This window comes from Salmo trutta, chromosome 32 (assembly GCF_901001165.1).
Source record: "Salmo trutta chromosome 32, fSalTru1.1, whole genome shotgun sequence".
Lineage (NCBI taxonomy): Eukaryota > Metazoa > Chordata > Actinopteri > Salmoniformes > Salmonidae > Salmo > Salmo trutta.
In genome coordinates this window covers 15,083,250-15,107,664 of record NC_042988.1, presented here as the reverse complement: position 1 = coordinate 15,107,664, position 24,415 = coordinate 15,083,250, and the positions used below count along the sequence as shown (strand labels likewise).

The 24,415-nt window shown below is 40.4% G+C and overlaps 1 protein-coding gene across 3 annotated transcripts; it reads right to left on the bottom strand.

The window, feature by feature from the left end:
* Window positions 1-111: 111 nt before the first annotated feature.
* Window positions 112-24,144, bottom strand: LOC115171188 (interleukin-21 receptor). Of its 3 annotated transcripts, XM_029727766.1 has the most exons (17): window positions 23,909-24,144; window positions 23,480-23,602; window positions 23,134-23,242; window positions 22,734-22,921; window positions 22,231-22,367; window positions 21,951-22,122; window positions 21,717-21,798; window positions 20,968-21,061; window positions 3,082-5,321; window positions 2,885-2,972; window positions 2,634-2,766; window positions 2,278-2,462; window positions 2,014-2,162; window positions 1,757-1,928; window positions 1,461-1,557; window positions 1,266-1,347; window positions 112-1,160 (listed from the first exon to the last, which is right to left on the bottom strand). In XM_029727766.1, exons 2-9 carry the CDS (start codon window positions 23,583-23,585, stop codon window positions 4,617-4,619), a joined length of 1,593 nt encoding a protein of 530 aa, XP_029583626.1. In that variant the 5' UTR covers window positions 23,586-23,602; window positions 23,909-24,144; the 3' UTR covers window positions 112-1,160; window positions 1,266-1,347; window positions 1,461-1,557; window positions 1,757-1,928; window positions 2,014-2,162; window positions 2,278-2,462; window positions 2,634-2,766; window positions 2,885-2,972; window positions 3,082-4,616. The 3 variants fall into 3 exon arrangements, with proteins under 3 accessions (XP_029583626.1, XP_029583624.1, XP_029583625.1); XM_029727764.1 differs by lacking the exon at window positions 23,909-24,144 and having other exon boundaries at window positions 23,480-23,799; XM_029727765.1 differs by lacking the exon at window positions 23,909-24,144 and having other exon boundaries at window positions 1,461-1,554; window positions 23,480-23,799.
* Between the last annotated feature and the right edge of the window lie 271 nt (window positions 24,145-24,415).

The window sequence follows — 24,415 nt, the reverse complement described above, 5'->3', positions numbered from 1 at the left end:
TGAAGCAAGTTGAAGACAATTGGTTGGCTATACATATATATTGTTGCAATTGTCTTTACTGATAACTATAGCTACTCATCTACTGTTTTGCGAAATAGAAAACGATAAATATAAACCATACCAATGTATTATTTTATTTACAATAGCGAACAAGTATGTAATAAAGGACATAGTAATTACAGGATTATCAAACTACTTTCAAAATATTACATAGAGCTCAAATTGTCATCCAAGAAACTGCACCTCGCCAATTTCTCCTCTAAGTGTTGAGTCGCAGCATCCTCTGGTGGTTAACTCACATACTGAAGAATCAATGGCTGTAGTGCCATTAATGCAGACAAATTATGAAATGAACTGGTCCAAAGTAGCTATTTAAGCTATCACACAATTGATACAGTAATTCAAAAAAGTACATTATTTCAAACGGACAAAACACATTTCATTACAGTATAGTATACACAATTCTACTTCAGAATTACAAATAAGAAACTGCAAATGATCATAAGTCAACATTATGTCATTTAGGAAATTGTAAAGACTATGACACCCCTTGCTCAGTACATTTTCAAAACCCAAGAGGTAGGCCGTCTGTGTCCTATTGGCATATGATGTAACATTTGGTAACTTCACTCAGTGCCACAGGTTTCCTTCTTGCCTGGTCCCTCTATGCAATAACTCTTCAAGGGGTGAGTAGAGACCTCTTTGGGCACAACGGTGGGGATAAAACATTTAGAGGTTTCGTGTAGGATACAGTAATCAGTACAGATGCATTCTGGGTCACTAGATACAGGACTATTAGGCAAGCTGCTGTCAGGGCTGAGTGTTAAGTCCTCGCATCCAGAGTCCCCCTCACAGGCGACCGAAGGGTCCTGAGAGAAAGAGGTCACCATCCCTCCAAATTGGAGCTCTAGGGGAGAGCAGGGCAGCTGGGTGTAAGGAATGTCCCCAGGACCATTTCCATTTGGACTGTGACTGCAGACCCAGTCCATCACTGAGGGACCAACATAGGGAGTGTGAACTTGTGCTAGGGGATATGGTGTTGTAGATGAACAGTCCTGGTCCTCTGCTATAGGTTTGGCCTCAATAATCAAAGTATCGATGGTCAGGAGCTCTTCTGTTTTGTATGTTTGTATCAGATTGCACTCTGACTCAAGCCAGTCCTATAGAGAAAAAATGATAAAGATATAAACTGTGTCCCAGGGACCATTTTGAAGATGTTATGAGGACCACTTTGGGAAAATAATAAATTAATTAGTAGACTTTACCTGGAAATGTTTGTTATCTTTGTAGAGAGGTTTGAAAAAAGGGGCTGGGCTTGGCACATCATAGAAAGCTTTTATCTTCATTCTATGACACAAATGATTGTAAATTATTCGCGTTTGTGTGCTTCCAAATCAGCCTCGCTCTCTCATGACACCATTTTTAAGTATTTGTATGGGTTTCTGAAGAAGACCAGTTACCTTGTAGTGGGGTTGTAAAATACAAACAACAGAACTCCAGCAATCACACAAACTGGAAATACAAACTTGCTGAGGACAAGGACTATAGTTGGTTCTGCTGAAGGAGAAAATTAGTATATGCATCAATGGCAGTGTTTAGACAAGCAGCCCAATTCTGATATTTTTTCCACTAATTGGTCTGTCTAAACGCAGCCTAAATGGTTTGCCATAGCATATTTTGGGACAATAACAAAGAGGCGATAGGTAAGAGTGGTATATGATTTAACTAGTTTGTCTCCAAAGCAGATCTCTCTCACCTTCCTTTGCATCAGTCCTCAATTGTACCAATGCACTCCACGGACTCCACTGTCCTTTATATCCAGAGGACTTATATAGCTCGGATCTCACTTTCAGAACATATGTGGTATCTGGCTCAAGTCTAGATCCATCAATTAAAATAGATTTGTTTTGAGGGGACACACAAAACACCTGAGAAAAAAATCCAGGAAACAATTTAGCAAACAACCATTGACTTTAACAATTGAAGCATGAATTTTATTAAGATTCACTTCACCTCGCCCTTATCGCCATGGTATTTGTAGAAGCAGAGTTGGTAATGGAACTCTGTTATATATGGATGGTGTTCATATCCACTTTGCCAAGTGCATTTGTAACCCTCTGAAGTCCACTGGACAGCGAGATGACTTGGAGCTGTTGGTTGAACTGATGACAGAGAGTTAGTCATTACACATATTTGTCAGCTATAGAAAAACATATTTTGCACAATCATAATTATTTCATGAATTGCAAATCAATATAATCTTGACAGGGTACTTACTATTTTTGAATGGTTCAAAGCCTGTCATGTTTGATTGGCAGTCAATGTTATAACAAAGATGTACATTGAAACAGTCCATGTCATTAAATGAAGAGCCGTGATACGTTACATTCTTATCAAAATCGGCCACAAATGTGCAACCATAACTGTCCCCCATCTCCACCAGTGGACATTTGAATGTAATCCTGTGGAAAAATGTTAATACGTTTTGTGATTGAAATATTATTAGAAATTATTTATCCTCAGCATATTTTTTTTCATTTAATGTTGTGTATTCATCTCTCCACTTCATGCAATGGACAGAACCAAGAGATTTAAAACATAAGAATCCATCATCAGCACACAATAAGGCTCACCCAACTCCATCAGACCAGGTGAAATTCAACCAGTAGTGGGTGTTGTTGACACCTGCAGGCTTGTCAGTGATGCTCAAAGTACAGGTAATTGTAAACCAATAATCAGATACACAGGTGAGTCGATCTGGCATTTCTGTGAAGAAACACACCCTTCTATCACAACCCATGTCACCTATGTTATGATCTTTTACTCCTGGACATGAATCTGAACATGAACAAAAAGGACAGTACAATGGAATATTGTACAGTACCTCCAGAAGAACAGCACACTGATAGTTGGATGATGTTCCAAACTGCACAAAGTGCCAGTAGAAGCTTCATCTTAGCATGAGTGTAGGGCTAAACCAGGAAAAACATGTATAAGTCATGTATAATGTGCAAATTATGCATTTTATCGTAATGTGGAAAGTACACAATGGAAAACATTTCTGAGAAAGGTCCATACTACCTTGTGCATGGGTCTTGTGGATAGGGCATCTCTCAGAGAGAATGAATGAGTGAAGTCAAGCATCATAACACTATAATAACATGAGAGGAAGTCAGCTCCTGTTATCATATGAAAGCTGTTCACTTCTCCACGCCTTCTTCATGCCTCTCTGTGACAGAGTTGATTGCTATCTAATTGCTCAAATTAACCCATCGTAATATTTTTTATGAACATATGTCTAATATTTTCTATTTCACATTACACACTTGCAATAAAAAAAAGGTGATATGTTGGTGTATAAGTCATATTTAAGCATCATGAATATAATGAACTAAGCTATAGATAATTATAATATTCCTGAAATTCATATAAAAATATGTTTTATCATACACTTCAGTGCAGTCAAATCAATCTGTTTCAAACTTCTCAAAGATTGTTAACGGAAACTAGACAGTGGTTTAACTCATTGTGATAACAGTGCAACGGCAATATCTAGATTATAGAATTTGATACCTAGTGGCGAGTCAATTTATCAGATGTAGCCTACCGCTGCCAAGCTTTTAGTTCACAGTCACAAGTAGCTATAATTTCTTATTAGTAAATGACAATGGTAAAGAGAAATGACAGAACTGCATTAAAGCAGACCTAAATCTGTGTTCTGATGCATTTATGCATCGTACAGAAAAAGGAGACTAATATCTGAATGTTGGAATGCTCCCATAACTTAATAATATTGTTTTGACCCCTATGGGTCTTTATCATGCATATTAGAAAAAAATGGTACTTTAAATGGGCAATCATTAGTTGAAACAATAACAAAGTGGCCACCAGTCTCTGTTTTGGTAATACCCGAGGATGGGTCTGGAGAAATGTAACCACTCATAAATTCATAGACAGCGCTATTGATGCAAGGAATGACCATCCAATATATCAACATTTTAAGCATATTTTGAGGCTGTACGTTTTTTTTTTTTACAAACATTGGAGTAAAACAAGCTTATATTTTGTCTTCTGATTGGGTATGACAGTTGAATTAAGCTCATGAAGCATTTAAAAGTTATATTCTTCAAGAATAAATGAGTTTATATAATACATTTCTAAGTTAAAAAAAAATGGATGTAGCAACTGTGGATTGTCCCTTTAAAGATTTAACAAGCAATTGAAAATGAATGCAAACTCAATTGGATCCATTGTCACAAACATAAGAAACATTAGATGACAAACATGATATAAAAACAATACCCTTTCCACATGGAAATTGCATGAGAAATGAAGCCGTAAAAAATTATGAATTACATGAAGGCCAAAAATCTAGGTCTGGGAAGGCCAAAATGACTAATCTACATCTATTTACATAACGCAACATGACAACTATTGTCAAACAATATTATTGTATTACTACGACAAACAATTTTTATGTTGGGAAGAAATCATTCGTACTCCACTTTAAAAAAAAAACATGATGACAATATGAACAATATACCTATGCCAGGGAAAGTAAGGAATTTTACAAATATGCTGAAGCACTGTCAATGACACAGGAGATGAGGGAGAACTCACATCGTCCTGTTCTGTCCTGAGTTGGTTGAGTCCTCTTGCATAGTGTTACCCGTCACCCACTGTTTGACATATTCAGAAGGGGAACTGCCTACCCCACTCAGTAAAGCAGAGTCTATCTGCTTCTCAGACTCAAAGTTAGAGTTCACAGGACTGCTACAGTCAGACTCAACAAAGACTCCACTGTCAATGGTGTCCACACTGTCCAGATCCAGCACCATAGGAGGGTAGCCGTCCTCTGAGTCCAATGAAATCTGCTCTGGTTGATAGTTGCGGGCCTGTAGCTGGAGCTGCCACTTCATAGCAGGCAGGCCCGTTGATGCCCGTCTTCCACTCTGCCCAGATAACCCTCCTTCCTCTTCTGCCCCAGCACCAAGAGGGCCCTCCGCCTCAGTGTCGATACCTCCTCTGCTGCCTCCAGTATATTGGGAGAAGCTTTCCCCACCTTGGCTGCACTTGTATGTCACCCAAGAACTCCCTGACAAAGCTCCTTCCTCCCCAGACACCATCACAGTATCGATGGAGATGTGTCCAGCGGAGTGACAGGTGCCCTGGTCCCCACTGCTGCTGCTGCTGCTGTCTTCCTCCACACTCAGCCTGGACAGCCCGAGGATGTCTAGCTGCTTCTCAGTCATCCTCTGTGTAGGTGGGTTTTTCTCCAAGGGATCCAGCTCACTGAGGACGAAGACAGGTCCAACCCATTTCTGCAAAATATAATGATAAAATGGATGATTAAGGAGCAATAGGTACACTTGAGGTAAAAGGTAGGCCCGCCCGGTCCAGTAACAAAGCTATAGGTTCATACAGTATATATATATATATATATATATATATATATATATATATATATATATATATACACACACAGCATGCCATTTAGCAGACGCTTTTATCCAAAGCGACTTAGTCATGCATGCTTACATTTTTCACGTATTGGTGGTCCCGGGAACCGAACCCACTACCCTAGCGTTGCAAGCGCCATGCTCCATCAACTGAGCTACACTTGAATGCAAAAGGTTGAATGAGAGCTTATCACTGTTATTGGTAGCAGGTCATGGTAACCTCGGTTGTCAATATGAAGATCGATCACAGAAAAAATTACCTTTTTTCTTTTTTAACATTTAGAAATGTTTATGAAACTGGTGGCAGTTATTTTGTACAACTCTGAACCCTTCTAGAGCAAGATGTTGCCCACAGATATGCATGTACAAGCTTTTTCACCAGAATGGGTGAAGAACAATTCAGCAGAATCTAATCAGTTTTTCATCTGAAAAGACAGCAGTAAGTGGCCATACTGCAGCACTAACAGCTGTCAGAGAGCTAAAGAGAGAGGGCATTTAAAAACCTCTACCTGACTGTGCTTATCATATATTGACAAAATGCTTTCTTTATACAATGTAATTTGCTGTGAGGTTATTTTCATACTATATGATCAGGGCCTTTATGTGCGTTCATCACTGACATTGAGCTTATGCTATAAGACAGCATAGTTAGTACAGCTATGTCATGCTCCTCAACTATAACCAAACCCTGTGGACATCCTCATGACTATGAACTTCTCACAGAACATCTGTACAGTTCAGAGAAATGTATACTGCTTAGTGAAAGGGCAACATAGAGTAAGTACATCCTTTATAAAACTGATTAGTTTAGGTTTACATTAGCTTGAGCAGGAATACAATCTAATGTGTCTCGTGTGGCAGAGAAGTGAAGATACCAATCTACAGTTTTTGTAGTGCGTGCAAGATCAGTGTCTTATATCTGTGGGCTGCTGCAAGAGGATGTTTTCACAGGTTCCAGTAACTCTGGTTTATCTTTCATTAGCTTTTTCCTGCCTGCTAAATCTTTAGAAATGATGTGACTGTCATGGACATGGCCATAATTACATATGAGGACACCGAAGCAAATTCAGGGGGTAGCCCCAACTGGGACTCAAACCCAGGTCCAGCGACTGTCAAGCCAACACCTTAACTAATACACCAAGAGGTCCAAACCTCTTGATGAGGTTGCTAGGTGTTGGGTTAAGGTCACTACATTACCAATTACCTTCAGGAGAGTGTGTGTCTCCACGCATCTCAATACCAAATTCCTCACGTGTACACTGCTTTCTGATGGTCGCCCTTGCTCCATCCCACTTCTGACACCAATGTAGCAAATTTGGGGGTGTAGCCCCAACGGGGACTCGAACATAGGTCCAGCGACTGTCAAGTCAACACCTTAACCATTACCATTTGGGCTCCCGAGTGGTGGAGTGGTCAATGGCACTGCATCTCAGTGCTAGAGACGTCACTACAGACTCTGGTTCGATTCCAGGCTGTATCACAACTGGCCATGATTGGGAGTCCCATAGGGCAGTGCACAATTGGCCTAGTGTCGTCCGGGTTAGGGTTTGGCCAGGGTAGGCTGTCATTGTAAATAAGAATTGGTTTTTAACTGACTTGTCTAGTTAAATAAAAAAAATAAAAAATAATAATCAGTTGTGTAACCACCCCCTCTTCAAATTAGGGCTAATTGGAAAAGCTGTTCAAAAGAGGACATTGTATTATTTCTTTGTACTCCATGATGAAGGCCATGCAGCCGAAACGCGTCGGATTTTTAAAACTTTGTTTCTATTGAACATGCCATACAAATAAAGGCATTTTAATTAATTATATGAAGAGTGCCTTGGTCCTCCTTTCTTTTTTTGTTCAAATATTTTTTTATTGAACACACACAAGAATGGTGTATAGGTATAAAAGACAAGTATACAAATCTTATCTAAACATAAAAGAGCAGACACGAACAACAAGACCCAGAGTTCTGGGTACAAAACAAGGTTAGAGGGGGCAAAGGAGGGATTCCTGGCAACAGGGAGCATGAATGATATTGGTCTAAGCTCAAAGTGGACTTTAATTTGCTTCCAGATTCGGACTATGCTATGTATAATAGGATTGTTAAGATAAAGTGACATCTCCAGATTGACAGGCGACAAAATCACAGCGCCAATAGAGAAGGGGTGACACTCCTCGTGCTCCATACTAAGCCAGCTGGATGACGGAGGTGCGTCATCCAGCAAAAACGTAACAGCGCGGAGGTTAGCGGCCCAGTAGTAAAATATACAATTTGGGAGAGACAATCCTCCTTCCATCTTGGATTTACAGAGGTGTTTTATAATCCCAGATGAAAGGATTGATAATTGAGTCCAGTTGTTTATGAAAGGATTTAGGTATGAATACTGGGATGTTCTGGTATAGGTAGAGCAGTTGTGGGAGGAAGACCATTTTAATGACATTAATTCTTCCGAGCATAGAAATTGGGAGAGTTCTCCAAAATTGTATGTTTGCCTTGAGTTTTTGCATCAGAGAGGGGAAATTCTCTTTAAATAGTAAGGAGTATTGTTTGGTAACTACAATTCCTAGGTAGGTACATTTTTCTGAAGATAACTTAACAGGAAGATGTTCTAGCCAGGAGGTGTTTTGCAACCGTATGGGCATTTGTTCACTCTTGTTCCAATTTATTCTGTATCCCGAGAAGGTACCAAACAAATTAATCACATCAAGAATAGCTGGAATACTAGCTTGGGGTTCTGTTACATAGAGGAGAATGTCATCTGTGTATAGGGAAAGCTTATTTAGAGTATCTTCAGTACTATAGCCATGTATTGCTGCATGAGATCTGATCACCTGTCACATTCGTTGGAATGATAGGACCAAGGCGCAGCGTGAGTAGCGTTCCACATCTTTATTAATAAAGTGAAACTTTGCAAAATACAAAACAAACAAAGAATGACTAAACAAACAGTGACTACAGAGCTGCTACGTGCACTAACTCAAAACAATATCCCATAAACACAGGTGGGAAAACAGCTACTTAAATATGATCCCCAATTAGAGACAACGATTACCAGCTGCCTCTAATTGGGAATCATACAAATCACCAACATAGAAAATCAAACCTAGAACCCCACATAGAAATAAATAAACTAGATCAACCCCCCCAGTCACGCCCTGACCTACTCTACCATAGAAAAAAAGAGCTCTCTATGGTCAGGACGTGACATAGCCTGAGCGAGAGGTTCAATAATTAGGGCGAAGAGCATAGGCGAGCCCTGCCTTGTCCCTCTGTAAAGGTTAAATCTGGCCGACAATGATTGGTTAGTGAGTATTCTCGTACAGGGGTTCCTGTATAAAAGCTGGTGTCACGCCCTGACCTGAGAGAGCCTTTTTATGTCTCTATTTAGGTTTGGTCAGGGTGTGATTTGGGTGGGCAATCTATGTCCTTTTTTCTATGTTTTTGTATTTCTTTGTTTTGGCCTGGTATGGCTCTCAATCAGGGACAGCTGTACATCGTTGTCGCTGATTGGGAGCCATACTTAGGCAGCCTGTTTGCCTTTGGGGTTTGTGGGTAGTTGTTTTCTGTCTTGTGTGTGTTTACCTGGCAGAACTGGTGGCGTTCGTGGTCTTGTTTGTTTTAAAGTGTTTCATTAAATATAATTATAACTACTTACCACGCTGCATCTTGGTCCCCTCTTCCAGACGATCGTTACAGCTGGATCCAATTTATGAACCCATCTCCAATATTACATTTCTGTAGGAACTTGAATAGATATGGTCCTCCTTTCTTTTTAGTTACGTAAGGATTAGGTAAGGTTTAAGGTAGGGGTTAGGGTGGATAGCACTAACCAACGTTGAAGTGCTCTGGCTAGTATTATTTAGTCAGAACGATGAATTAAGAAGCTAACGTTAAACGGAGCCTACCTCAGCAGGAGCAACCTATAGGCTACTAAGTTATCCTAATTTTGCTTTACAGAGAGTTTGCTACTGAGACATTGGTGTGGTGATCGAGGCTGAGGCAGGCTGCAATGCATGCAGGAGGAAGCAGAGGAGAGAGATGAAGCAGGCAGATAGAGGTTAGTACAGTGGTTCCCAAGGGTGGGGTCTCTGCCCCATATTTGTACTAGTCTTATCAAACAAGGTAGGAACTTAAAAGGAAGATATGTTTCAATATGAACATCTCGACATGGCCTACATTAATTTAAAATGCAATTAAAATGCAAACAATACAGTTATAAAAATTGCCAACTTTTTTGTTTATATCAGTGAATGTTCATCTTATCCATTACCCACTTTTTTGTACCACTACATCACTGATATTAATACAGAATCATAAGTAATATTCTAATAATTTATGTGAATGTGATATGATTCTGTGTGCAGTGGTGGAAAAACTACCCAATTGTAATACTCGAGTAAAAGTAAAGAAACCTTAATAGCAAATTACTCAAGTGAAAGTCACCCAGTAAAATACTACTTGAATAAAAGTCTAAAAGTATTTGGGTTTTAAATATACTTAAGTATCAAAAATACATGTAATTTCTCAAATAAGTATCAAAAGTATAAATCATTTAAAATGACTTCTTTTACACAAACCAGAAGGCACAATTTTCACATTTTTAAATGTATTTTTGGATAGCCAGAGGCACACTCCAACACTCAGACATAATTTACAAATGAAGTATGTGTGTTTAGTGAGTCCACCAGATCAGAGGCAGCAGGGATGACCAGGGATGTTCTCTTGATAAGTGTGTGAATTGGACCATTTTCCTGTCCTGCTAAGCTTACAAAATGTAACAAGTACTTTTGGGTGTCAGGGAAAGTAAAAAGTACATTATTTTGGGTGGAGTAAAAAGTACATTATTTTATTTCGGAATGTAGTGGAGTAAAAGTAAAAGTTGTCAAAAATATAAATAGTAAAGTACAGATAAATGATTACTTAAGTAGTACTTTAAAGTATTTGTACTTCAGTACTTTACACCACTGTCTGTGTGCTCCAGTTGGATGTCTGTTTGTGCGGAGCTTGATTCGTAATGCCTAGGAATACAAAGGTGAACACTATCCACTGAGTGTACAAAACATTTGGAACACCTGCTCTTTCCATGACAGACTGACCAGGTGAAAGCTATGATCCCTTATTGATGTCACCTGTGGAATCCACTTCAATCAGTGTAGGTGAAAGAAGCCTCGTGACAATTGAGACTTGGATTGTGTATATGTGCCATTCAGAGGGTGAATGGGCAAGACAAATTATTTAAGTGCCTTTGAACGGGGTATGGTAGTAGGTGCCATGCGCACTGGTTTGAGTATGTCAAGAACTGCAACGTTGCTGGGTTTTTCACGGTCAACAGTTTCCCGTGTGTATCAAGAATGGTCCACCACTCAACGGACATCCAGCCAATATGACACAAGTCTGTGTAGCATTGGATCGCATTTGACACCTTGTAGTCCTGACAAATTGAGGCTGTTCTGGGGGCAAAAGGGGGTGCAACTCAATATTAGGAAGGTGTTCCTAATGTTTTATAAACTCAGTGTATGTAATTTGAGGAAAGCGATATCTAAAGTATGTAAAGAGTTGATGATTTAATGATTGTATCATTACAAATGACTGAACAATCGCTGATGCTATGTGTCAGTGAGAATAATTTGTCATATTTTCCACCTTTCAGGGGTATAACATTACAACTGTATTGCTAATAGGCTATCTGTTTGTAGATCGATTGAGTTGAATGAACCTACAGCAGCCAAGGTGATAATGGCTGAGGCCATTTTTGCATATTTTTGCTGTTCTCCGAATAGCATTTGAAAGTTTTTTAATTGTACAGAAATGCAGTAAATAAGCTTCAACTTCAAAAAAATGTATCTGACCCCACTTTAACTCAAACCTAGTTACGACCCTGGTCATGGACACATCTTGGAGTCTTTTTCTGAGATTTTTCTAAAGATAATTTCAAAGGACAGCTTGCAAGATTGTGATTTAGCTACTGGTGTTTTGCCAGACTCTCTGCAGCCACAGAGGAAGTAAAATATTTCAGCGCTCTTTTCAAATGCTTGCATTTTCACAATTTTATGTGAAAAGATTATTTACATCTACCCATAAATGATTTATCATCTATTTGTTTTGTGTGTGTGTGCGCGCAATAGTTATACTCTGGATGATATGAAAAGGGATCTTTCGGACTGATGTCAGAACAAGTCCACATTGTGCCCCACCAAGCCCAGCCCAGTACAAATTGATAATGGCATTCTGAATAGGCACTTGTTTTGACACCATGGGTTGTTCACTGACATCAGACATAGAATCTGTCTCTCTCTACACATATTCTTTCAATGTTGGCCTATCTCAAAATATTTAATTTTTATGCAAGGCTTTAATTTTCCCATGGACATCACTTCCCCCTACTGGATATTGCTGTAACTGTAGTTGAGAAACCAGCAGGGGCCTCATTTTTCAAAGGTGCGTATGCACACAAAAAAGACTCTTGCGTGCGCCACAATAAAAACATAAAAACATAGTCTAATGTTAAAACAGATGCATTTGCCGTCGGCAAGGAGATAGTCTACATGCTGCTATGTTTCTTTGACTTTTATTATATGGGCTTGAATCATAATCGTATTTGGAGGTGGGATGGAGACATGTTAGCTGGGTGGGGTCGGGGGGATGGGAGGATGGGGGGGGGGGTTTGGAGGCCCACTTATTTTTTGTTTTCTTTTCCTGTACATGCTGAATTTATTATTACTTAAACTGTAATATGATACAAATGATGTTTTTTGTTTTTTTTCCGGAGTGGCAGTCCACAGGTACAACACAAAAATATGTGTGAAATATGATATGAACAGAATATTAAATTATGACTTTGAATATTGTACCTGTAGCTCCACCCCAATGGGGAAAAAAAAGACAACAACAAAATGAAAAGTGGTCAAAAAACTAAAAACAAAAACAGTAGACCTGGTTTGTATGAACGTTGAGGCTTGGGCACTGGGGGAGACCTGTTTTATATGAGTGTGCCCATGGATTTACTTAGTTTTATGAGTAATGGGGTGTAGGGATACACAAGGCTCATACAGCTAATGGGTCTGGATGGATGTTTATTTGCCTATTCAAATCCTTTCTGGCAGCAAGTTTGTGGTAGGAATAAAAGTGAATGGGGTTTGGGCACATGTTATACCACTGTATTATGAGTTGATCTATGAAATTATTAGCGGAATACTTGGGGAATACAGGCCTAGGCAAGGTGGTGAACAGGGCTGAGATAAGCAAGTAACAGGGATGAAGTATTTTGGCAAAGGAACTGTGGTCTAGGGGTAAGAAATAGGGCTTATAGGGCTAGGATACAGGTGCATCAGGACTTAATTGTATCAATATTAGGGTATTGGCATGTGGGTCTTAGGGTAAGGGCACTGGGGTAACAGGGTCGGGGTGTGTGGGTAATTGGGTGTAGGGTTAGTGGGTTGAGGTAGATAGATATCGGGGCTGAGCAATAGGGGTTAATGTCTGTTAATTTTATTATAGGCATAGCACTGTATGTTTCCAATAAAACATACTTTTTCACATACAGTGCCTTCAGAAAGTATTCATAGCCCTTGATTTATTCTACATGTTGTTGTTACAGCCTGAATTCAAAATGGATTAAATAAATGTTTTACTCACCCATCTACACATAATGCCTCATAATGACAAAGTGAAAACACATTTTCATACATTTTTGATAAAAAATGTAAATTAAATACATATATCTAATTTACACTCCTGAGTCAATACTGTAATCGCCACCAAAGGTGCTTCTACCATCAGGGGCCTCATTTATCAACTGTGCATACATGATCAACTGTGTGATTGTAGCTGTGAGTCTTTCTGGGTAAGTCTCTAAGATCTTTCCTCACCTGGATTGTGCAACATCTTCCCATTATTATTTTCAAAATTCTTTAAGCTCTGTCAAATTGGATATTGGTCATTGCTAGACAACCATTTTCAGGTCTTGCCATAGATTTTCATGTAGATTTAAGTCACAATTATTACTTGGCCACTCAGGAACATTCATTGCCTTCTTGGTAGGCAACTCCAGTGTAGATTTAGCCTTGTGTTTTAGGCCTTCCCTGTGGCTCAGTTGGTAGAGCATGGTGTTTGCAACGCCAGCATGGTGTGTGCAACGCCAGGTTGTGGGTTCGATTCCCACGGGGTGCCAGTACAAAAAAAATGAAATGTATGCATTTCTGGATAAGAGCGTCTGCTAAAAGGTAAAAATGTAAAATGTAGGTTATTGTCCTGCTGAACAGTGAATTCATCTACCAGTGTCTGGTGGAAAGCAGGCTGAACCAGGTTTTCCTCTAAGATTTTGCCTGTGCTTAGCTCCATTCCGTTTATTTTTATCCTGAAAAACTCCCCCGTCCTTAACGATTACAAGCATACCCATAACATGATGCAGCCACCATGATGCTTGAACATTTGGAGAGTGGTACTCAGTAATGTGTTGTATTGGATTTGCCCCAAACATAACACTTTTGTAATAAGGACAAAAAGTGAATTGCTTTGCCACATTTTTTGCAGTATTACTTTAGTACCTTGTTGCAAACAGGATGCATGTTTTGGAATATTGTTATTCTGTACAGGCTTTCTTTTCACTTTGTCAATTAGGGTAGTATTGTGGAGTATACAATGTTGTTGATCCATCCTCAGTTTTGTCCTGTCACAGCCTTTAAACTCTGTAACTGTTTTAAAGTCACCATTGGCCTCATGGTGAAATCCCTGAGCTGTATCCTTCCTCTCCTGCAACTGAGTTAGAAAGGATACCTGTATCTTTGTAGTGACTGGGTGTATTGATACACCATCCAAAGTGTAATTAATAACTTCACCATGCTCAGATGGATATATAATGTCTGCTTTTTTTATACCAATATGTGCCCTTTGCGAGGCATTTGAAAACCTCCCTGGTCTTTGTGGTTGTATCTGTGTTTGAAATTCACTGCTCGACTGAGGGACCTTACAGATAATTATATGTGTGGGGTACAGAGACAATCGAAAATCATCATCATTAAACACTTGAGTCCATGCAACTTATGTGACTTGTTAACACATCGTTACTCCTGAAGTTATTTAGGCTTGCCATAACAAGTAGGTTGAATACTTATTGACTAAAGACATTTTAGCTTATTTTATGAAAAGAAAATCGAAAAACATAATTCCACTTTGATATTATGGGTTATTGTGTGTAGGCCAGTGAAGAAAAATCTCTCAATTGAATCTATTTTAAATTCTGACTAACACAACAAAATGTGGAAAAAGTCTAGGCCTGTGAATATTTTCTGAAGGCACTGTACTTTTCACAATACAATAATAATAAAAAAGCAATATGGATTGCACTAAGGGTTACTAATGGCATACGATTTGCATAGTGTCATGTCTGGGAAGTTAAAACATTCTGCCCACACCTCTACAGAAATGTGATCAAATGTGCTATTTAGCTTTCTTGTAGAAACGGACATGGCCCAGTTCCAACATTTCCAAATCATACAGCAAATTATGGTATTTTTGTTACCATAAAAAGTAAATGGAGGGCGTTTTCCAGGTGGGATTGTAGCACTCGTTCCCATGTTCACAAATATAAACTCAGCAAAAAAAGAAGGGTCCTGAAAAAGGGACGTTGTCTTTCAAAGATAATTTGTAAAAATCCAAATAACTTCGCAGATCTTCATGGTAAAGGGTTTAAGCACTGTTTCCCATGCTTGTTCAATGAACCATAAACAATTAATGAACATGCACCTGTGGAACGGTCGTTAAGACACTAACAGCTTACAGACGGTAGGCAATTAAGGTCACAGTTATGAAAACTTAGGACACTAAAGAGGCCTTTCTACTGACTCTGTAAAACACCTAAAGAAAGATGTCCAGGGTCCCTGCTCATCTGCGTGAATGTGCCTTAGGCATGCTGCAAGGAGGCATGAGGACTGCAGATGTGGCCAGGACAATAAATTACAATGTCCGTACTGTGAGACGCCTAAAACAGCGCTACAGGATGGACAGCTGATCGTCCTCGCAGTGGCAGACCACGTGTAATAACACCTGCACAGGAACGGTACATCCGAACATTACACCTGCGGGACAGGTACAGGATGGCAACAACAACTGCCCGAGTTACACCAGGAACGCCCAATCCCTCCATCAGTGCTCAGACTGTCCGCAATAGGCTGAGAGGCTGGACTGAGGGCTTGTAGGCCTTTTGTAAGGCAGGTCCTCACCAAACATCACCGGCAACAACGTCACCTATGAGCACAAATCCACCATCGCTGGACCAGACAGGACTGGCAAAAAGTGCTTTTCACTGACAAGTCGCGGTTTTGTCTCATCAGTGGTGATGGTCAGATTCGCATTTATCGTCAAAGGAATGAGCGTTACGCCGAGGCCTGTACTCTGGAGCGGGATCGATTTGGAGGTGGAGGGTCTGTCATGGTCTGGGGCGGTGTGTCACAGCATCATCGGACTGAGCTTTTTGTCATTGCAGGCAATCTCAACGCTGTGCGTTACAGCGAAGACATCCTCCTCCCTCACGTGGTACCCTTTCCGCAGGCTCATCCTGGCATGACCCTCCAGCATGACAATGCCATCAGCCATACTGCTCGTTCTGTGCGTGATTTCCGGCAAGACAGGAATGTTAGTGTTCTGCCATGGCCAGAAAGAGCTCGGATCTCAATCCCATTGAGCACGTCTGGGACCTGTTGGATTGGAGGGTGAGGGCTAGGGCCATACCCCCCAGAAATGTCCGGGAACTTGCAGGTGTCTTAGTGGAAGAGTGGGGTAACAGCTCACAGCAAGAACTGGCAAATCTGGTGCAGTCCATGAGGAGGAGATGCACTGCAGTACTTAATGCAGCTGGTGGCCACACCAGATACTGACTGTCACTTTTGATTTTGACCCCCCCCCTTTGTTCAGGGACACATTATTCAATTTCTGTTAGTCACATGTCTGTGGAACTTGTTCAGTTTATCTCAGTTGTTGAATCTTATGTTCATACAAATATTTACACGTTAAGTTTACTGCAGTTGACAGTGAGAGGACATTTCTTTTTTTGCTGAGTTTATAGTCAGGGGTGAAAGTAAACTGGCATGGTCCGGTACAGATTACCAGCAAAATAAATAGTGGCATTATGCCATACCAGTAAAACATGAGCCCATCACAATAATTTAAATGAAGACGGCAAGAAAACTGTAGGCTATTACACCACAATTTATCGTTGCCACCTGTCAGTCGCAATTGAAATGAGCGAATTTACTTGTGTGGTATATGCTCCAAAATGCTGTGTGGTTCGATGTGAACAATGACATTTTGCCAAGGCAGAGATGACTGGCCGAGACTGAAACACGCGTGGGCAGCAAGACCTATCAGGCTACTAGAGTAGACCTTTTATGACAATCCCTGAATGTCATTGCACTTTTTGGTGTTTTGCAGCCTAACAGATGTCTCTTTCCATTTTCAAATAGTGGGTGCACATTGCACTGTTTGGATGTTGGGATTATTTTTGTGGACAAACGTGCGCAAGTAGCCTACTTTTTTGAAGAAATTGGTTACAGATCTTCATGGAATCAAAGAATCCGCATAAAACAAATATGTGCATTTTCACACCAGAGATGTTTTTCCATCAAATTGACTTGTTGCATATAAAAGGATGTACGTGATGGTGTAGTGCACATAAAAATAAGTAAAAAAGTTTCCATCACACTTTTAACTCATGGTTCTCACAAAATAATTTGCGTGATAATTTGTGTCAGGTAGCCGAGCGGTTAAGAGCGTTGGGCTAGTAACTGAAAAGTCACTGGTTCAAATCCCCCAAATCTACTACTTGAAAAATCGGTCGATGTACCCTTGAGCAATGCACTTAACCATTATTATTGCTCATGTAAATCACTCATCCAACATTGGGGAACATCCCGCGCCCCCCACGTCTATTACTTTGTGCAGAAGCCCTGTTCATGACACAAACTGTTCACACCAGTCATTATTTCCTGAAATTCTACACATTTTGTCATGGGTTGAAGAGAGCATTTAGCTGTTTTAAAGCTCATTTTCTTGCAATTCTATACATTTTGCCATGTCTAATGTGTATGCATGTGATATTCGAGTGACTAGAACATTACTACAAAATACATGGGCTAAAACACCTAGCAAAAAAACGTTAGCTGACATGGGCTAGTTGATATGGACATTTATAACAAGTTACAAAATAGCTCCCTAAGGTATGCAATGACTGACATGACAAGAGGGAAGCTGATGATGCACTACCCATTTCGAAATGATTCCTTGTGCATTCTACTATTACAGCTTTCAAGAGTAAATTGAAAGCCGGACTGAGTATCCCCACAGTTGGGATCTACTCACTGCTCTAGCCAGCGCGCTGTTGACTAGAGCGCACGTATACCCTACATTTTTATTTTTATTTTATTTTACCGTTATTTTACCAGATAAGTTGACTGAGAACACATTCTCATTTACAGCAACAACCTGGGGAATAGTTTCAGGGGAGAGGAGGGGGATGAATGAGCCAATTGTAAGCTGGGGATGATTAGACAGCCGTGATGGTATGAGTGCCAGATTGGGAATTTAGCCAGGACACCGGGGTTAACACCCCTACTCTTACAATAAGTGCAATGGGATCTTTAATGACCTCAGAGAGTCAGGACACCCGTTTAACGTCCCATCCGAAAGACAGCACCCTACACAGGGCAGTGTCCCCAATCACTGCCCTGGGGCATTGGGATATTTTTTAGACCAGAGGAAAGAGTGCCTCCTACTGGCCCTCCAATACCACTTCCAGCAGCATCTGGTCCCCCATCCAGGGACTGACCAGGACCAACCCTGCTTAGCATCAGAAGCAAGCCAGCAGTTGGATGCAGGGTGGTATGCTGCTGGCACGATGAGATTATGGTAACACCATCTGGAGGGGTTTAGAACAAGTCCCACAGACACAATTAGTTATTTTTTGTTTTGCCTGTATTTTTACCTTAAAATCCCCTACATGATGAGATTATATGGACAAAAGAGCGAGATTATTAAACAATTGCACTTTCACCACCCTGTGAAGTTAATCATAATATACACTGCTCAAAAAAATAAAGGGAACACAAACAACACATCCTAGATCTGAATGAAATAAATAATCTTATTAAATACTTTTTTCTTTACATAGTTGAATGTGCTGACAACAAAATCACACAAAAATAATCAATGGAAATCCAATTTATCAACCCAATAGAGGTCTGGATTTGGAGTCACACTCAAAATTAAAGTGGAAAACCACACTACAGGCTGATCCAACTTTGATGTAATGTCCTTAAAACAAGTCAAAATGAGGCTCAGTAGTGTGTGTGGCCTCCACGTGCCTGTATGACCTCCCTACAACGCCTGGGCATGCTCCTGATGAGGTGGCGGATGGTCTCCTGAGGGATCTCCTCTCAGACCTGGACTAAAGCATCCGCCAACTCCTGGACAGTCTGTGGTGCAACGTGGCGTTGGTGGATGGAGCGAGACATGATGTCCCAGATGTGCTCAATTGGATTCAGGTTTGGGGAACGGGCGGGCCAGTCCATAGCATCAATGCCTTCCTCTTGCAGGAACTGCTGACACACTCCAGCCACATGAGGTCTAGCATTGTTTTGCATTAGGAGGAACCCAGGGCCAACCGCACCAGCATATGGTCTCACAAGGGGTCTGAGGATCTCATCTCGGTACCTAATGGCAGTCAGGCTACCTCTAGCGAGCACATGTAGGGCTGTGCGGCCCCCCAAAGAAATGCCACCCCACACCATGACTGACCCACCGCCAAACCGGTTATGCTGGAGGATGTTGCAGGCAGCAGAACGTTCTCCACGGCGTCTCCAGACTCTGTCACGTCTGTCACATGTGCTCAGTGTGAACCTGCTTTCATCTGTGAAGAGCACAGGGTGCCAGTGGCGAATTTGCCAATCTTGGTGTTCTCTGGCAAATGCCAAACGTCCTGCACGGTGCTGGGCTGTAAGCACAACCCCCACCTGTGGACGTCGGGCCCTCATACCACCCTCATGGAGTCTGTTTCTGACCGTTTGAGCAGACACATGCACATTTGTGGCCTGCTGGAGGTCATTTTGCAGGGCTCTGGCAGTGCTCCTCCTGCTCCTCCTTGCACAAAGGCGGAGGTAGTGGTCCTGCTGCTGGGTTGTTGCCCTCCTACGGCCTCCTCCACGTCTCCTGATGTACTGGCCTGTCTCCTGGTAGCGCCTCCATGCTCTGGACACTACGCTGACAGACACAGCAAACCTTCTTGCCACAGCTCGCATTGATGTGCCATCCTGGATGAGCTGCACTACCTGAGCCACTTGTGTGGGTTGTAGACTCCGTCTCATGTTACCACTAGAGTGAAAGCACCGCCAGCATTCAAAAGTGACCAAAACATCAGCCAGGAAGCATAGGAACTGAGAAGTGGTCTGTGGTCTCCACCTGCAGAACCACTCCTTTATTGGGGGTGTCTTGCTTATTGCCTATAATTTCCACCTGTTGTCTATTCCATTTGCACAACAGCATGTGAAATGTATTGTCAATCAGTGTTGCTTCCTAAGTGGACAGTTTGATTTCACAGAGGTGTGATTGACTTGGAGTTACATTGTGTTGTTTAAGTGTTCCCTTTATTTTTTTGAGCAGTATATTTAATCTGTAGTTTAATAAACTAAACTGCATGCTTTCCCATCAAGTCATAGTAGGAGGAACGCACAACATGTCATCGTGTGACTCCAAGTTTACTTTGAAATGATGGCTATTATATCAATATTTGCACATAAAAGCGTTTCCAATGACATTTCTCGCATAATTTATTTTCCCTACACAAACATATCTCACCTTGTCTATCATATTTTGTTTCGTCGACATTTGGAAAGTTTACCGTTTCCATCAGTCCTGTCATTACATTTTTATCTGACGTACTTTACTCGTAAAAACGTTGGATACAAACCTGGTTAATCAGATGAAAACATCATGACTGGTTGTATTCATGCCGAATTAAAAGGCAATATATTTTACATTTAAAAATGACATGTTTTTACTATTCACTAAGCATAGTGGATATGACCTTCATAAGAGTGTCAATTGTTTTGTAAATAATACATAAAAAAGGCAAATCTGAAAAGATAAGAGGTTACCTTTCTGGAATATTTATAAAATACTCCTCTAATGGGAAAATATTTAAATATAACCCTAGCAAACATCTTAGTTTAGATTTCTACCTGTGGTATTTTCCATTGGGGGATGGGGGGTGAACTGCTCTGATGTAGTACATAAGCTCAATGTCTACTGAGCATCTACCCACATATGAGTTGAAAACAAGCCCTTGAAGCCCCTGCAGACTGAGTCATTATAATGCCCCCCTCATATGTGTAGTCATTGTGGGATTTGATTATGGGAAAATCTCATTGTTGGCCATGCTGAAGTTCCCCCTATAGGTAACACCATCTGGAGGGGTTTAGAACAAGTCCCACAGACACAATTAGTTATTTTTTGTTTTGCCTGTATTTTTACCTTAAAATCCCCTCCATATGTGTGGTAGAGAGGCTTGAAAAAGTCCTCTGGGCTTGGGGAATATTTCATCAAGTGTAGCCTCTTCAGCCACAATCTGCAGGGAAAAGATGTAGAGGCAAAGTGACAAACAGGTTGTTTTCACAAAGGAAATGATAGGTGAATGTAATCTATGTGAAAGTGACATAAGCAGAACTATTCAGGTCTTCACAAATACTCTCACTTTTCATTTCTGGGAGGATGGAATTTCCCTATGCAGGTGTTATAATGTTTTATAGGGTAAGTGGTATAATAATAATGTAGAAGCAAACCTAACCACCGTGCTATCATTGGTTAGGTTTGGTATAATAATAATGTAGAAGCAGCTCTGACTTCCTGTGCCTTCTCACCCCTATATCTACATTGTGTATTTGCAAGTAAAGAGCATCAGCTGTGGTTTCTGTGTATGTGGGAGGTTATGCCAGGAAAGTGTATAGTGTATTCACGCTTTCTGTAAAAAACACCAAGAGGCTGAACATTTCTAGCCTGGTCGCAGATCAATTTGTGCTTTAGCCAACTGTTGTGTTTGTTCAAGGCATCTGACGAAAGTCAGAGAAGTTGGATGTAGCACATATGATGGTGACCAGGCTAGAACATTTCATTTATTGGCAGACCTGAAGAAATTGAGGATACAAGTTGGTGTCTGATCAAAAATGCTTAGCAAACATTAACAGTTACTGTTACCTGAATGATCATAAATAAGGAATACTCACATTTTAAAGAGGTAGCACAGGATCAAACAGGGGAGAATGGTCAGTAAAATGGGCCACTGACACCATAACTTAGCATCCCCTTCTGTAAAAATACACATAGTGTATAGAAAGAGAGAACATTTTTACTCCATTTCATACATTACTTTAACATGAAAAATTAAGTCCCAATCCAATATATCCAGGAAAAGCATGTAACGCAGATCAGTTAAATCTAAACTTGCTGCATTGATGTACCTGTAGTCTTCCATTCTACAGTGGAGCTCCATTCACTCCAGGGACCTTGGTAGTTACTCACAGGGTTCACTGAGGCCTGGACATTTGCCACATACTCAGTTCCTGGTTGCAGTTGAAGGCTGTTTAGCACTAGGTACCTCTGGTCCTCTCTTACAGGGTAATAGACTGGATCCTGTAGGTCAAAAGAAAAACTTATATTAAACAGTTTGGGGGACCTGGTATTTCACGTACTGTAATATTTGATTGGAAACATGTAACATAGTAAATATATTTGTTTTACCTTTAAATAGTTATTATTTGTTGTAATCCGCACCCTGTACATGAAGCATAGGTAAATGTTTTCATCCATCTGCCAAGTGACGTTGTAGCTATCAATGTTCTCTGTCACTTGTACATTGACTGGATGCTGCGGCTTCACTATGGAAGAAAAGGCAGAGAAGCTTGGGTTGGAACCATTATATGAAAAAGGCATGGATTCAAGTGCACAAAGCTCAATCATTTGTACCATATTAGCTTTCAAATGCGGGGAATACATAAGAACCCAGGACACTCAGTCCACATCACACAATAATCCTCATTGTAAAGACTGTTCAACACTGTCATTTCAAAGCTGTGCAAAGTTCAAAACTGCTGATAAGAATTTGTCACAGCAGATTGGCTGATAAGAAGACCTTACTGCTAATGATAGACACTTCTTATTCATGCCATATCTTGTCACTGAATCAAAGGCAATGTTCAGGGGAAAGTACAAACCATCCTAAGACATAGGTCTACTCCACTTACCTAATTTATACAATTTCCAGTCAGTTGAGTCATCCGTTTTCATTGTGTCTTCTTTTCCTGTGTGCTTTACTCTTGCAGTGCAAGTAGTGTCAGTGGATATTAACATGAAAAAACCTTCTGGTTGTATTATACACCAGCGTTGTGAGGGTGTTATTTCACAGCTGTCATTCACTTGGTCTTCAAAATCTCTGAAAAGAGAGAAGAGTGATTTATAATATTCAAATACAGCTTTTGTAAATAAAAATCAAAGCAAATATGAAAAGGTTTATGTAACCTTCAGATGTTTTTCTTAAAGTTATATGTTTAAACTTTACAGTACATAAATATGTATACATGTGATCTCTTAAATCTATCTGCGCAAGGCCAGAAACACACACCAGTGAAAGAGAACAGTGTGTACCTGCACTCTGCCTCGAGGAGAATGGGAGATGAGGGCACTGTGCCTGAGCAGGAACAGTTCAGGGATGTATTGTAGTCTGTGGTGCAGGTGACATTGCAGGAACATGCAACTGTGAATGCAGGAAAAAAGGATGATGTGGTCAGTGTGATGCCAGTGCCATGGTACCCAGACTCATAGTCTATATAAGGTTCTGCTGCTACCCTGATGTGGTAAAACATTTCCTGCTAATCTAACCAATTACTTCTCATAGGAGATAACTATCTACATATGTGTTTGAGAAAATGCATAACTTGAAAATCAATATAATATATAGCACATATAATAGATGAGAAAAAGTTAAACTTACCATATTGAATCAGGTAACACAACACCAGTGAGCTGATTAGCTGCTGTTTTACAGCCATGAGGGCAACAATAGACAGTAGTCTGTTCTGCTCATTAACTGAGATCATCAATGGCACCTGAAAGACTGAAAAACAATAAATCACAAATGTCCTTGTGTTGTTCATTACTTGAAGTAAAATAACCATTACTGGAAGTGTATGAAACAAATATATAGTATTGTGTTGGAGTCAAGAAGAAGGAAAAAATGTAATTCAAGACTATCACTTTCATGTCAAGCAAAGTTTAAGTCCAGAAATGTAAGCAACAAAAACACCAAACCCCACACAAAGAAATCTAACAATGGTAGACAACGCTAACAATAGAATAAAGATATTGTACTTCAATGTTATTCATGTTATTCAGAAAAATACTATTCAGATAGTATTCTTACCTTATTGGTTCTGATAGATTCTGCTAACCATGCCACATGGCATCATCGTTCGATTAGTTCTAAAGCCAAATTAATTCATTAATCTCTGTTACAGACTGTGTGATCAAGTTCAGTGCACAATGACATATTGAAAGTTGTCATCTGCTGCAGTGTCACTGAGGATGTGGCTGTTTTGTGGCTACCCTGTGAGCATTGTAGAAGGTCCCCTTCCAATCCTTGCATCTGTTTCGCAACATAATCCATCTGTGAGAACAAAGTTTGAGACGTACACTATATATACAAAAGTATGTGGACACCCCTTCAAATGAGTGGATTTGGTTATTTCAGCCACACCCATTGCTGACAGGTGTATAAAATCGAGCACACAGCCATGCAATCTCCATGGACAAATATTGGCAGTAGAATGGCTCGTACTGAAGAGCTCAGTGACTTTCAACGTGGCACTGTCATTGGAATCCACCTTTCCAACAAGTCATTTCGTCAAATTTCTACTAAGCTATATGGAAT